Source organism: Coregonus lavaretus, assembly GCF_964263955.1.
Source record: "Coregonus lavaretus genome assembly, chromosome: 11".
Lineage (NCBI taxonomy): Eukaryota > Metazoa > Chordata > Actinopteri > Salmoniformes > Salmonidae > Coregonus > Coregonus lavaretus.
Window position 1 is genome coordinate 50,207,877 of NC_139998.1, and position 15,705 is coordinate 50,223,581.

At 44.2% G+C, this 15,705-nt stretch overlaps 1 protein-coding gene across 1 annotated transcript; it reads right to left on the reverse strand.

The window, feature by feature from the left end:
- Positions 1 to 8,785: 8,785 nt before the first annotated feature.
- Positions 8,786 to 15,702, reverse strand: LOC311137084 (transmembrane protein 275-like). Its single transcript, XM_084171417.1, has one exon. The coding sequence runs from the start codon at positions 13,892 to 13,894 to the stop codon at positions 13,154 to 13,156; it is 741 nt and encodes a 246-aa protein (XP_084027543.1). The 5' UTR covers positions 13,895 to 15,702; the 3' UTR covers positions 8,786 to 13,153.
- Positions 15,703 to 15,705: the final 3 nt, after the last annotated feature.

Consider the following 15,705-nt stretch of genomic DNA (forward strand, 5'->3'; position numbering starts at 1 on the left):
GCGAAATAGGAGAGGGCGAGAAGGCCGGCGCTCCTGCCTTTGGGAATCTCGCTCCAAACTCCATGCAAATTGGGCACGCTCCTTAATCCTTGCTCCAGCTCCACTCTGCTCACAACCAAGCATACTGCTCTTTTTTTCTGATGACAAGAATGAGAATGATCAGAATTCACCACATTATCAACCCCACATAGAGTTTATTTGTATTTCCAATACCATACTTTACTTATCCAGAGCGACTTACAGGAGCAATTAGGGTTAAGTGCCTTGCTCAAGGGCACATCGACAGATTTTTCACCTAGTCGGCTCAGGGATTAGAACCAGCGACCTTTCGGTTACTGGCACAACGCTCTGCTACCTGCCGCCCCAGGGTTTTACTTAAGTCAGAGTTATGAATGCATTCTTTATTCAAAGCGTTACATTTGCATGACAAGTGCTGCATAATAAGTTTGTAATTGTCCTAAGCACAGGGCTAATGAGTAATGCAATGTCTTTCTGAATTATCTAGCCCTTGTGCTCTGCCCCTGACAACCAAGTGATTAGGCCTTTAGTCTCAATGTCAGCATTATTTAATCCACAAATCACTGCACCACAATGATAGGAGAGACGGGGAGATGGCATCCAAATCACATTCCAATTTCCCTCAGTAAGCAACTATTGTCACCAGTGATTGCGATATAGACAATATCTAATGAATATTCCCATGAAAGTATACAATTAATCTAAGGCCACTATGACTGTGGTTGCATCCCAAATGGGTGTCATTTGGGATGCACTTGTGGCTCATCATAACACATCTAATCTTCTCTGAATGCATCCTAGCCCAATTAGATCACAGCAAACATAAATCATCCTAACTTCTGCTGTGCTGTTTCCCCTCCATCTCAAGACTGGCAACAATGCCAGTCGCCAGATCTATACTGTGTTATTGTAATACCAGATGGCCATTTTGTGTCAACTTGGAGCGTCTTCCTCTGTGGATAGTCTTGTCTGCTATGATCTCTGCTTGGTGTAATGTGTAGTTGTGTGGCTAGCTGTGTTTGTGAATGGTGGATGAGTAAATAGTCTCATCTTGCCACCAGCTGTTGGGTGGTAGTGGTGGGCAAAGAGCGGAAGCAGCTGTTTGCATTGGCTGCACAGGCTAGCTCCTCTCTGATTAGACAGAACTGTCCACACATTCTGCCTGGTCTAGTCTATACAAGCCTGTCTGAAACGTGTACTGTTTAGTGTCAGCCACATGTTAACCTCGTCCCCACGCTATGGGGAGGAAGTCTGGTGTAAGCTACATGTTAAAGGTCCTGAACAGTCATTCTGAAAAGTACTTTTTCTCTCATGGCTAACTACCAGGAAGTTTGAAAAGACAGGGTGAGTGGGCAGGGAGCATATATTCATGACTTGCCTTAACTGACACTTCTTTGAAAAGCCTATGTCAAGTAACTTGGATGTAGTGAGCAGCAGTGGAGGCTCCTCAGAGGAGGAAGGGGAGGACCATCCTACTCAGTGAATTTCAGAAATAAATAGTGAAACATTAAAAAGGTATCCTTTTTAAATACAACTATACTAAATATATTCACATAACTTAAATACTGTTTTGCAATGAAGGTCTACAGTAGCCTCAACAGCACTCTCTGGGGTAGCATCATGGTTTAGCCGGAGGACAGCTAATTTCCATCCTCACTGGGAACATTGACTTCAATACAAAACCTAGGAGGCTCATGGTTCTCACCCCCTTCCATAGACTTACTCAGTAATTATGAAAGCTTCCAGAGGACGTCCTCCAACCTATCAGAGCTCTCGCAGCATGAACTGACAACATGTCCACCCAATCAAAGGATCAGAGAATTAATCTAGTGCTGAAAGCATAAGCTAGCTAGCACTGCAGTGCATAAAACGTGGTGAGTAGTTGACTCAAAGAGAGAGAAAGACAATAGTTGAACAGTGTTTGACAAATTCATTTCTTCAAAAATTAAGGAGAAGCAGCAGAGTGAGAGAGAGCTAGCTATATTTTGTTGTATTTTTCACTTTCCCTTACTTAGCTAGCTAATGCAGCTATCTAATTTAGCCTACTCAAACAGCCAGCTCAAACAGAGAGGAATGCTATTTATGTTAGCTAGCTGGCTAAGGCAATCCAACACTGGAACTCTTCCAAGTTAAGGTAAGCTTTCGGTTTTTATAAATGTATTCCGCCGGGGCCCGTCGGTGTAACTGCTTGCTGCACACTGTACTGCGTGATTGTAGCGGGTTTACTAACGCGTTAGTTCTAGTAGCTATGTTGACTATGACGTTAGCTAATATGGTGAAAACAATGTAGGCTGTGTGTAGCGGTTAGCGGTTATGGTATAAAGGTTTGGCTTGGAAAGTTTTTTTTGCCTGGTCACAGACAGCTGTTGTGTTTTGCACTGAAGTCCACAAGCGAAGGGAAAAGGTGAGAGGAGGAGAGTACGTAGATGTGAGAAGGAATTATACAACAAGCAAATTGATGATGCTGTTTGTATGTGGCTGCTATGAAAGTGAGCTGTGTGTGCGGGTGATCAGGAGTATATTCATTCCGCCGATTCTGTTGAAAAAACATTTCGTAAACGAAAGCAAACAGAACGAAACAGGGATAAATCGACCTGAATTTGTCCTATAGAAACTCTCGTTTGCAACTGTTTGGACTAATGATTACATCCTAGATCAGCTAGATGCAGGCAAGAGTGTGCAAGGCAGTATTGAATGTGTCACTGTCTGTCACCATGATTACTCCTACTTATCTCTCGACCTATGCACCTACGTTATAAACTTTAATTCGTAGGCTAGGTTGTAGCAACCTCATGATGGGTATAGGGAAAATTTGAGTATCATGAGGTAGCCTAAACCTATCAATGTTACATTGAGCTGGGTGAATAATATAATAATAATATGCCATTTAGCAGACGCTTTTATCCAAAGCGACTTACAGTCATGCGTGCATACATTTTTGTGTATGGGTGGTCCCGGGGATCGAACCCACTACCTTGGCGTTACAAGCGCCGTGCTCTACCAGCTGAGCTACAGAGGACCACCATGGAATATGAATAACAGTCATCCAATATGCTGTAATAGAAATAAGGCCATGATCATTAAAAAAATGGTCCTCCTTAATCTTAAACTGCACCGGCCACCACTGGTGAGCAGTGTTGCAGTAAAATAATCTCAAGCTAATTTGGTGATACACAAAGCAACTCAAACAACATTGAAATTGCATCAATGATATACTGTTTTTTTTTTTTTTTTGTACATCTCCCGTTTTGCATGTCTCTTGTGATGCGGTTCACAGCAGCACTGATGGATGTGTTAACATGACAACTGCGTCAGAGTTATGAACAACCTCCCCCCATTTGTTCCGTGCTGGCTGAAGACCTAGCTAGCCATTAACTAGCTAACACCAGACACAGATGAAAGGGGAAACATAGAAGTATCTTTGCCATAGATGAATAGGGTACAGTTTTAATTATATTCACTGACACCCTACAGTCAAATTCTGGCACCAGTAGAGTAGTTATCTAGCTATATAAACCACGCCCCTCTGCAAACATACCTTCTCCGATGTTGGTTACAAGGCCGTACTTATTTAAATTAGGTAAGAGAATATCATGTTACTATTGGTGGATTTCTTTTTTAATTCACTTTTATTTCATTGGGCTCCAATTGAGACCAAGGTCTCATTTTCAATGGTGTCCTGAAACCATAAAGTAAAATATTTAAAAAAAAATATAAAACAACATACAATAACAAGTACATTACATTAGAACATCACTAACATCACATCCATCATAAACAAGTTATTCAATCAATCAAAACAATTACACACCTCTGTGAACTCATTTATCATCATGGTTTTAAAATGCCCTAGTGGCACCAGGGAATCCAAATGTGATGAATATTGTAAGTGATTCCAAAAATGTGGAGCATGAAAACTAAAAGCGGATTTACCTAATTCTATGGAGACCCGAGGAATCTGAAGAGTTAACCAACCCTGTTAATGGGTTTGGTATCTCATTCTTTTATACATTAGCAACGACGTTAGTTAAGTTGGAAGTTTGTGTAGTAGGGCTTTGTAAACAAAAAGGGAGTAATGAATTGCACTACGGGACTTCAATGAGGACCAGCCAGCCTTTTGATACAGGATGTAGTGGTGCGTATTAAAACTGTCACCAGTGATAAAACGAAGGGCGCTATGGTAGATGGCATCCAAAGGTTTAAGAGTAGTGGCTGTTGCATTCTGGTAAATGGAGTCACAATAATCAAGAACTGGCAGGAAAGTCGACTGTACAATCTGCTTCCTGCTATTTAGGGAGAGGCAAGATCTATTTCTAAAAAATAAGTCCAGATATTTGTAGGCGGGAACCCAATCAATGGGAGAACCATGCAATTAATAAATATGTAGTCCATCTGAAACATTCTTGCGAGAACTAGAGAACATGTATTTAGTCTTGCTCACATTAAGTACACTTTTTAAACCAACCAGGGCTTTCTGTAAGGTAACAAGGTATTAAAATGAGAGTTAAGGTGATAAAGTTTGATCATAAAGTTCCTGGTCCCCTCCCCCATGTCAAACACTTGGATTCATTATTAAGGGGACAACCTTGTCCCCTTAATGACCAATCTAAGTGTTTGACATGGGGGAGGGGACGAGGAACTTTATTTTCGAACTTTTTCAATGAAGAAGCAAGTCATTTTTCATACTTTGGTCATCATTCTTTGATCTGGTTTCCTTCAAATGTCATCCAATTTCATGATAAACATGCTTTTGACTGTTCATGACCTTTAACCTTGTCCCCAGGCTACGGGGAGGAAGTCTGGTGTACACTACATGTTAACCTCGTCCCCAGGCTACCAGGAGGAAGTCTGGTGTAAGCTACATATTAACCTCGTTCCCAGGCTACGGGAAGGAAGTCTGGTGTAAGCTACATGTTAACCTCGTTCCCAGGCTACGGGAAGGAAGTCTGGTGTAAGATACATGTTAACCTCATTCCCAGGCTATGGGGAGGAAGTCTGGTGTAAGCTACATGCTAACCTCGTTTCCAGGCTACGGGGAGGAAGTCTGGTACACGAGGCTAGCTAATTTAGACTCCCAGAATGTTTGTCCTCCAGTATACTGTATCTGACCTATACACTTTTCCACATAGCAGAGTCAGTTTTTTAGGGTGCTGTGATGCATGTGATAGTTTTTAGGGTGCTGTGATGCATGTGTCAGTTTTTTAGGGTGCTGTGATGCATGTGATAGAGGGCGCAGGAGAGTAATACGCATCCAAAGAGTTTATTCCGTCGATGAACAGTTGCGCAAGCATGCAACAACAAAACTCAGGCACAGGGGAAATCTCTACCCTGGCAACAACAAGGAAAGGGTAGCTCAACCGAGCTACACACAGCTCACTACAAACAATCACCCACAGAGACAAGGAAGCAGAGGGAACACTTATACAATGACTAAATGGGGATAAGGACCAGGTGTGTGTTATTAATTAGACAAGACAAGTGGAGTGATGATAAATCGATCGGCAGCAGCTAGTAAGCCGGTGACGACGACCGCCGAAACAAGGAGGGGAGGCAGCCTTGGCGGAAGTCGTGACCCCCCCCCCCAGGGCGAGCCGGATGGCGACGGTGGAAATCTCGTAACATGGAGGGATCGAGGATATCCCTCACCGGGACCCAGCACCGTTCCTCCGGAATGTACCCCTCCCACTCCACGAGGTACTGAAGGCCCCCCACCCGACGCCTCAAATCCAGGATGGAACGGACCGAGTACGCCGAGGCCCCCTCGATGTCCAGAGGAGGTGGAGGGACCTCCCGCACCTCAGACTCCTGGAGCGGACCAGCTACCACCGGCCTGAGGAAAGACACATGAAACGAGGGGTTAATACCTCATTGCGGTGGCGGTCAGCGTTGGCCTTCTGACAACGCACGGCACATTGGAGGTGAACGTGGGCAGCATCCCATGTCTCCTCCGCGCGCCGAAACCAGTCATCCACCGCAGGAGCCTCGGTCTGGCTCTGGTGCCACGGTGCCAGAACTGGTTGTTAACCTAGAACACACTGGAAAGGCGTTAGGTTAGTGGAGGAGTGGTGGAGAGAGTTCTGGGCATATTCTACCCATGGCAAGAACACTGACCACTCCCCCGGCCGGTCCTGGCAGTAGGACCGCAGGAACCTACCCACGTCCTGATTTACCCGTTCCACCTGCCCATTACTCTCGGGGTGGAACCCAGAGGTCAGGCTGACCGAGACCCCCAGACGTTCCATGAACGCCTTCCAGACCTTGGACGTGAACTGGGGACCTCGGTCAGACACTATCCTCTGGTACCCCGTAGTGCCGGAAGACGTGAGTAAACAGGGCCTCCGCAGTCTGCAGGGCCGAGGGGAGACCGGACAGAGGAATGAGGCGGCAGGACTTTAAGAAGTGGTCCACAATGACCAGGATGGTGGTGTTACCTTGGGAGAGGGAAAGATCAGTCAGAAAATCAATGCTAAGGTGAGACCATGGTCGTTGTGGAACTGGTAACGGTTGAAGCTTACCCGCTGGGAGGTGCCTAGGTGCCTTACTCTGGGCGCACACCGAGCAGGAGGAGACGTACACCCTCACGTCCTTAGCCAAGGTAGGCCACCAGTACTTTCTGCTCAGGCAGCGCACTGTACGACCGATACCTGGGTGGCCAGAGGAGGGTGACGTGTGTGTGCCCAGAAGATCATGGATAAGAGCAGGCACGTACTGCAGCCCAGCTGGACACTGCGGCGGAGATGGATCTGTGCATAATGCCCGCGTCCATCGCCCATACTACCGGCGCCACAATGCAGGAGGCCGGGAGTATGGGAGTGTAGTCTTTGGGCCTCTCCTCTGTGTCATACAGCCGGGACAGTGCGTCTGCCTTCACGTTCTTCGTACCCAGAATGTATGACAGTGTAAAATCAAACCGGGTGAAGAATAGGGCCCACCTGGCCTGGTGAGGATTCAGCATCCTCGCTGCCCGGACGTACTCCAGGTTACGGTGGTCCGTCCAGACGAGGAAAGGGTGTTTCGCCCCTTCGAGCCAATGCCTCCACATGGTCAAAGCTCGGACAACAGCCAACAGCTCCCGATCACCAACGTCGTAGTTCTGCCCGGCCGGGCTGAGCTTCTTCGAGAAGAAGGCACAGGGGCGGAGCTTGGGTGGCATGCCCGAGCGTTGGGATAGGACAGCGCCCATCCCTACCTCAGACGCATCCACCTCCACTACAAACGGTAGTGATGGATCGGGGTGGGCTAGTACCGGAGCTGAGGTGAACAGACCCTGCAGTCTCCTGAAGGCCAATTCTGCCTCAGCAGACCAGCGGAGCCGGGACGGCGCACCCTTCAACAGGGATGTGATGGGAGCTGCGACCTTGCCAAGCCCCGACTAAACCTTCGATAGTAGTTGGCAAAGCCAAGGAATCACTGCACCTCCTTAACCGTGGTTGGAGTCGGCCAATTACGCACGGTTGAAATGCGATCTCCCTCCATCGCCACCCCTGAGGTGGAAATGCGGTATCCAAGGAAAGAGATGGACCGCTGTAAAAGCATACACTTCTCTGCCTTAGCATAAAGGTAATTCTCCAACAGTCGGGCCAGCACCTTGCGAACCAGGGACACATGCTCTGTGCGAGTAGCGGAATACACCAGCATGTCATCGATGTAGACCACTACACCGCGACCAAGCATGTCCCGAAACACCTCGTTCACAAAGGACTGGAAAACTGAGGTATATACCCCTGACGCAGGGACTTGGTGACATACAGTGCTATGAAAAAGTATTAGCCTCCTTTCCAATTTTCTCTACTTTTGCATATTTGTGATACTGAATGTTATCAGATCTTCAACCAAAACCTAATATTAGATAAAGGGAACATAAGTGAACAAATAACACAACAATTACATATTTATTTCATAAACAAAGTTATGCAACACCCAATTCCCCTGTGTGAAAAAGTAATTGCCCCCTTACACTCAATAACTGGTTGTGCCACCGGGGAGCTGCAATGACTCCAACCAAATGCTTCCTTTAGTTGTTGATCAGTCTCTCACGTCGCTGTGGAGGAATTTTGGCCCACTCTTCCATGCAGAACTGCTTTAACTCAGTGACGTGTGGGTTTTCAAGCATGAACTGCTCGTTTCAAGTCCTGCCACCACATCTCAATTGGGATTAGGTCTGGACTTTGACTAGGCCATTCCAAAACTTCCAATTTGTTGCTTTTTAGCAATTTTCATGTAGACTTGATTGTGTGTTTTGGATCATTGTCTTGCTGCATGACCCAGCTGCGCTTCAGCTTCAGCTCACAGACGGATGGTCTGACATTCTCCTGTAGAATTATCTGATACAGAGCAGAATTCATGGTTCCTTCTATTAAGGCAAGTCGTCCAGGTCCTGAGGCAGCAAAGCATCCCCAAACCATCACACCACCACCACCATGCTTGACCTTTGGTATGATGTTCTTACTGTGGAATGCAGAGTTTGGTTTTCGCCAGGCATTCCTGGAACCATGTCGTCCAAAAAGTTATACTTTTGAATCATATGTCCATAGAACGTTCTTCCAAGAGTCTTGATGATCATCCAGGTGCTTTTTGGCAAACTTGAGTCAACTTTTTGGACGAGATGGGTCCCATTATGCCTGGCGAAAACCAAACACTGTATTCCACAGTAAGAACATCATACCAAAGGTCAAGCATGGTGGTGGTGGTGTGATGGTTTGGGGATGCTTTGCTGCCTCAGGACCTGGACGACTTGCCTTCTGGTTCTGGGGTGTAGGTGGCTGGATGCGCTCTTCTCCATAGCGGGTGGGTGATTATGTGATGCGTGTGATAGAAGGAGTCAGGCGCAGGAGAGTAATACGCATCCAAAGAGTTTATTCCGTCGATAAACAGTTGCGCAAGCATGCAACAACAAAACTCAGGCACAGGGGAAATCTCTATTCTGGCAACAACAAGGAAAGGGTAGCTCAACCGAGCTACACACAGCTCACTACAAACAATCACCCACACAGACAAGGAAGCAGAGGGAACACTTATACAATGACTAAATGGGGATAAGGACCAGGTGTGTAATTAGACAAGACAAGTGGAGTGATGATAAATGGATCGACGACCGCCGAAACCTGCCCGAACAAGGAGGGGAGGCAGCCTCGGCGGAAGTCGCGACAGGTGCAAACATTATTATCTTTATGTATGTACATTTTTCAGATTAACACATCTTTTTTTTTCTTTTTTTTTACAATTATACATATCACTTTCATTGCACAAACAGTTACAGAGCATTACTTTCAAGTTCGTCAAAAGTCCTCTTTTGCAACATCTTTCCTTCATCCTAGCATATAAGAATAAAATACAAAGGACAGATATATGTTTATGCTGTACTATACATTAATATTACAATGCAACACTTGTAGTCGTACAAAAGAACCAAATAAAATGACAGCAGTCACAGGTCACATCCCAAATGGCACCCTATTCCCTAAATAGTGCACTACTTTTGACCAGAGCCCTGGTCAAAAGTATTACACTACATAGGGAATAGGGTGCAATTTGGGATACAGGCACAGTTTCCATGTGAAAGACAGCTAGTCAATGAGTCACCAGCTTTCATGACTTAGGGAACCTTACTTTGCTGAAGATACTAAGTTGTCCCTTTTATAGTATGTTTGAGACGCTTGGCACGATGCAAGTCCCACCTCTCCCATCTACTCATTGGTTTTCAGGAGCATACAAACCCACATGGGTATTTGAAAGATGAATGAGGAGAGATTAATCATAGATATCTAACTAAAACGAATTACGTTTCGCCTTGTATCTGTGGATCAACACTAAAAGCGCCGAGAGCATAATTTTGAGGTCATATGAATTTAGCATTTTAATTACTCTGCCATTTTCTTAGTCATGTCCCCCTGTCTTTGACTTTTCCTAAATACGTTTATTCAGGTTTCCATTTTTAATGTCACATGCACAAGTACAGTGAAATGTCTATCTCGCAAGCTCCAAACCCAACAATGCAGTAATCAATATCAATGTAGCACTAAAAATAACATAAGGTAGAACAAAAACATGACAAATAAAAATAAGAAATAAGAAGAACAGGAGAAAGCAAGAAGCTATATACAGGGTCAGTTCTAATACCATATTTACAATATGCAGGGATACTGGAGTGACAGGCATCAGGATCTTTGATAAAACAGAGTAGCAGCAGCGTAAATTATGATTGTATGTGAGCGTGTATGTGAGTGTGTGTGTGTGTAGAGTCAGAATAAATGTGTGTGCATGTAATGTGTTGGAGTGTCAGTGTGTGTGCGTATGTAGAGTCCTGGGAGTATGCATAGAGACAGTATAAAAATAAAATAAAAGATAGTCCATGTAGCCATTCTGTTAGCTATTTAGCAGTCTTATGGCATGGGGATAGAAGCTGTTCAGGAGCCTGTTGGTGTCAGACTTGATGCACCGGTACCGCTTGCCGTGCGGAAGCAGAGAAAACAGTCTATGGCATGGGTGGCTAGAGACTTTAACGATTTTCCGGGCCTTCTTTTGACACCACCTGATAAAGAGGTCCTGGATGGCAGGGAGCTCGGCCCAAGTGATGTACTGGGCTGTCCTCACCACCCTCTGTAGCGCCATACAATCGTGGCCGTTGCTGTTGCCTTATCAAGCATTGATGCAGCCATCAATATGCTCTCAATGTTGCAGCTGTATAACTTTTTGAGGATTTGAGGACCCATGCCAAACCTTTTCAACTTCCTGAGGGGGAAGAGGCGCTGTCGCACCTTCTTTACGACTGTACGCGTTTGAGTGAACCATTTTAAGTCCTTGTTTCAGAAAAGCAGAGAATATTGCAGTTACGAGAGTCCTGTTGGTAGCAACTCCGCGATCGGAGGTCATCCATCTTATTATCAAGTATAGATTGGCCAATAGAATTGAGGGAAGAGGTGGTAGGTATTCCCTTCGCCTTAATCTCGCCAGGACTCCCCCTCTCCTGCCTGTAACGCTGGCATTTCCTCTGGTATAAAAATAACAAAGTTGGATCGAAGCTCTCAAAACGGCGTCATCTTTCATATCCACTGTTGTTGTTAGAATTTCGATATATCACATACAGAGTTTGTGTTATAAGCAGTTTTAGGAGGACAGTTTTAGGTGCCCTTCCTTCACCAGACAGTTGGCTGCCATCTGACAATGGAAACTACAGCTAAACTATATTGAAACCAATTTCACACATAGGCCTATAATAATCAATGTATCTTAAAGACAAGACTTAAATTGACAACAGTAAAAAAAAAAAAAAAGGACTGTATGCATTTCAGGGTAAAATAACAACCCAATGCAAGCTAGCTAAATGTCCATGAATGTTTCATGTGTGTTTCGACATACCCCCAAATTTATATTGTTGGTTCACAATTGGTTTTGGTATTTTAACCTGCGTGTCATGATTTTGTTTGTTGTGGATTAACAAAATTGAAATGCTTGCGATGGCGCACACGGCCGCACGTGTATGGCCAGTGTAGTCAGCATGTAAGGAAAGTACATGTAATTTTGTTATTTGGGTGAACTATCGCTTTAAAAGCTTTAAAGGGGCAGTGCAGTTAAATTATATTTCCATATTATGAGGTCGAAATAACACGATGAAATTGTAAAAATGATTTTTGTGTAAACACTGTTTGAAAATGCCTGGGATTTCAGGCTGTTCAGGTGGGATGGAACTTTTGGCCCATGACGTCACAATGGGATCTGAGTTATTTTAATTAAATAAACACAGTGATTTATTAGACATAGTGATGATTTAAAAATACAATTGCAAAGACTGCATGTGGGCTTTACCTGTCCTTCATATGAGCTACATCCTCACTAAAGGGGGTTTGGCTGTAAATGAAGCCCGCATCCCCCCCCACAGTCCCCAGATCTGAGTAAACCACCTGAGTCATCCAACAAGATTAACAAGATTTATTCTAATATTGATGACTGGGCTCAGCCAGACAGCCAGACAGGGAGACCAATCTACACCAATCTAAAGGCTTAGTTCTCCTCTTCTTCATCTTTTCTCAAATTGTTTGCATTTCAAATGGCACCCTATTTCCTTTATAGTGCACTCCCTATGGGCCCTGGTCAAAAGTAGTGCACTATGTAGGGAATAGGGTGCCATTTGGGACGAAGCCATTAACTTACATTGAGACTGACTGACAGAGCCTGCTCTTATAATATCTGAGATAATCTAGTCAACACCTCGTTCCACGATATAATTAATCTCGTCCTCCATCCAGCTCTCTATATGTGGTAGCAATTATGCCTGTGGACAAGGTTACATTTGAATATGTGCTGTAACAGTGATTTAAAAACAGGCACAGTAGCACATTGATTTGTTTTGTATTTCAAACATTCATTTCATCACCTTTTACATTCATCACTTTTATAATGGTCTGGTCTATTCCTGCCAATGAGCCTGAAAAGTTCCAGGTTGACCGGAGACTCCAGTGGCCACAGAGAAGTATAAAGTACCAGTTTATAGTACCAGAGGGGTATGTAGTACCAGTTTATAGTACCAGAGGGGTATATAGTAACAATTTAGAGTACCAGATGGGCAGTGGTGTAAAGTACTTAAGTAGTTTTTAGGGGTATCTGTACTTTACTATTTATATTTTTGACAACCTTACTTTTACTTCACTACATTACTAAAGATAATTATGTACTTTTTACTCCATGCATTTTCCCTGACACCCAAAAGTACTCATTACATTTTGAATGCTTAACAGGACAGGAAATTATGTAAATGATGTCTGTGTTGGATCGTGCCCCTGTCTATCCGTAAATATAAAAACAACAAATAAATGATGCCGTCTGGTTTGCTTTATATAAGGAATTTGAAATAATGTATCCTTTTACTTTTGATACTTAAGTATATTTTAGCAATTACATTTACTTTTGATACTTAGGTATGTTTATAACCAAATACTTTTAGACTTTTACTCAAGTAGTATTTTACTGGGTGACTTTCACTTTAACTTGAGTAATTTTCTATTAAGGTATCTTTACTTTTACTGAAGTATGAAAATGTGGTACTTTTTCCACCACTGCAGAGGGGTATATAGTACCAGTTTATAGTACCAGAGGGGTATATAGTACCAGTTTACGTAATAGCCAGTAGACAGCCATGCTACGTTGGGCAAGGCTTGTGTAGTGCCGTCATCTGTATGCTCCCCTTATCATCAATATCAGCAGTCAAGACCTTGTCCTCAGAGGTCAATACATGGTCCTCAGAGGTCAAGACCTGGTCCTCAGAGGTCAAGACCTTGTCCTCAGAGGTCAAGACATGGTCCTCAGAGGTCAAGACCTGGTCCTCAGAGGTCAAGAGCTGGTCATCAGGTGTCACATCTATATCATAGGTCTCTGAGCTGGCGATATCATTTGCCCTGGGGGCGGGGCCATCCTCACAGGCCCCTACTGCAGGGGTATCCCCGTGGGCGGAGTTACTAGACTTGTGGGAGGAGCTCGGAGAGTTGATGGGACTGAGCTGCACAGTGGTGGTGTCCTGCAGAGTGTGTTCGCTCGTCTCCATCTCAAATGTGACACCGGCCCCCATCCGCATCCGACCCCAGCTCTCGCCCCCCTTGGCCTTGCCGGCATTGTGGGTCGGTGGCCGCCGCCCATACACACAGCACGCCCCGAAAAAGGACAGGGCCACCAGTAGGAGGAGGGGCCCGATGACGATGGGTGGGTTGCTGGTGGGGATGAAGGACTTGAAAGCGAAGGTCCCCACCAGGGTGATGTTGATGCCCGCCAGCGTAATGCACAGGCCACAGGCGCAGCACAGTGCCGGGGAGGGGAGACTCTGGGGCCGTTTCCTGGATGCCGTTTTGGGCCCTGAGGTCCTGGAGCTCTTATCAGGAAGGACCATCTCTCCAGGCTTGTTGTTGTATACTGTCTAAGTCAGATATTTTTGGGATTTCATATTACTTAATTATTTTATGGCGTCAGCTAAAATACAATTTAATAGTCTTGATTAATGACAACATAATCCAGCCCAGATGCAGGACAGGTCTGGGTTTTCTCTGTCCTACAAGAGATAGACAGAAGAGTCAGATGATAATGGACATAGGTTTTCTAGAAAATAGGTCATTGTCACACAGGTCTAAAGGCAACTGACATTGAGGGAGAAAAGCTGATGCATTATGCATCCATGATGAGTAATACATGCTACAAAGACTAGATAAATCAAAGGTTTTATTATTTTCAGCTCTGCAAAATATTGATGCCCAGTTTTTTCCACAGAGAATAAGAAATTCGGAGTTCATTGTTTTTGTTCAGCTATATATTCCTAAGTACACAAAGAACAATTCTCTCTTCTGCAAGTCAAATACATCATAGCCTTGACAATCATACGATGTTGGCAAATATGCAAGCAGCCGATCATATACGTTTTCAAGAAGTAGTGGTCTTATATTACATGGTTAAAAGTGTATAGAATACATAAATATACGTTTTAGATTGACACATAGCCAATCAACTGAATCATTTTGACACATTAGGTTACCCTGATAAAACAAAAAAAAATATCAGTACCATTACAGAAGTTATTTTATTTAAATTGTTGTTTAAAGACCAAAGTATATTCTAAAATCACCGATTGACATTTGACAATTCATTCATCATTCAGAATAGAAAAGATAAATCCTCTATTGATGATGAAAACAGATACAACAGTTGAGAGCAATTGCTTTTACTTACATGTGATGAGTTCCATAGTTTAGGTAATCTTGTTTGAAATGCCACACTATTCCGTCGTTTGCCTCTCATTTCAATCGAGTCGTGGACTTGTACATGACACTCTCTCGTGAGCTCGCTCACCCAAGCAGGTGGAAAACGATAGACGAAAAGAGAAGAGCGCTCTTGAGTTTGATGCATGGTAAACGCTATACCGCTAGGGGCGCCATATGAGCGCCATTCACTGACGAACACAAACAAGTACAGTGAGCCTAATGGCTGAACAAACCGACACAGATAAGTGGATTTATCTGTAGCAATTGACTATACAAGCAAATTATATGTTTTGCAGAAAATGAAAGAGCCCTATATGTATTATGGGGATAGTTATTGTTCATTTTGATTATTAATTAAGCAAATGCTTTGGATTTAATCAAACTATGATAGAGGCACTGTGAAATATTGCTTGCTTAGCAAACCATCCAGACCTATAGCCCAGATAAACTGTACCACACCTTGTTCTGAACTACCCACCCCATACAGTGCAACAAAGCATGATTCATGATGTGCCTTCCTCTTCAGTCTCCGTGTGTATATCCCTCTCGAGGACGGCATAACATTTTACATTTTTACATTTTAGTAGACGCTCTTATCCAGAGCAATTACAGTAGTGAGTGCATACGTTTCTATACTTTTTCTAACGGTCCCCCGCGGGAATCGAACCCACAACACTGGCGTTGCAAGCGCCATGCTCTACAGGACCATAACAGTGTCTGCTCGTGCATCTTCACTGCTACCTCCTTCCTTTGGGCGCTCTAGACAAACCCCTACTCCTCTCTTTACCTGAGTGGGCAGGTGAATCACAATCATCCATGTCACCGTTCCATTCAAACTCTACAATAGGCAATTGGTGAGTGATGGGCCCCAAAATAAACCCATTCAATCAGTTCTTCCAGCCATAGACTGATCAGTCAGTCTCTCTCCGTGTTTATGTACTCATACTGA

Bases quoted from the DNA above. Each gene is read 5' to 3' on its own strand.
- LOC311137084 (XM_084171417.1), bottom strand. From the start codon at position 13,894: ATGGTCCTTCCTGATAAGAGCTCCAGGACCTCAGGGCCCAAAACGGCA.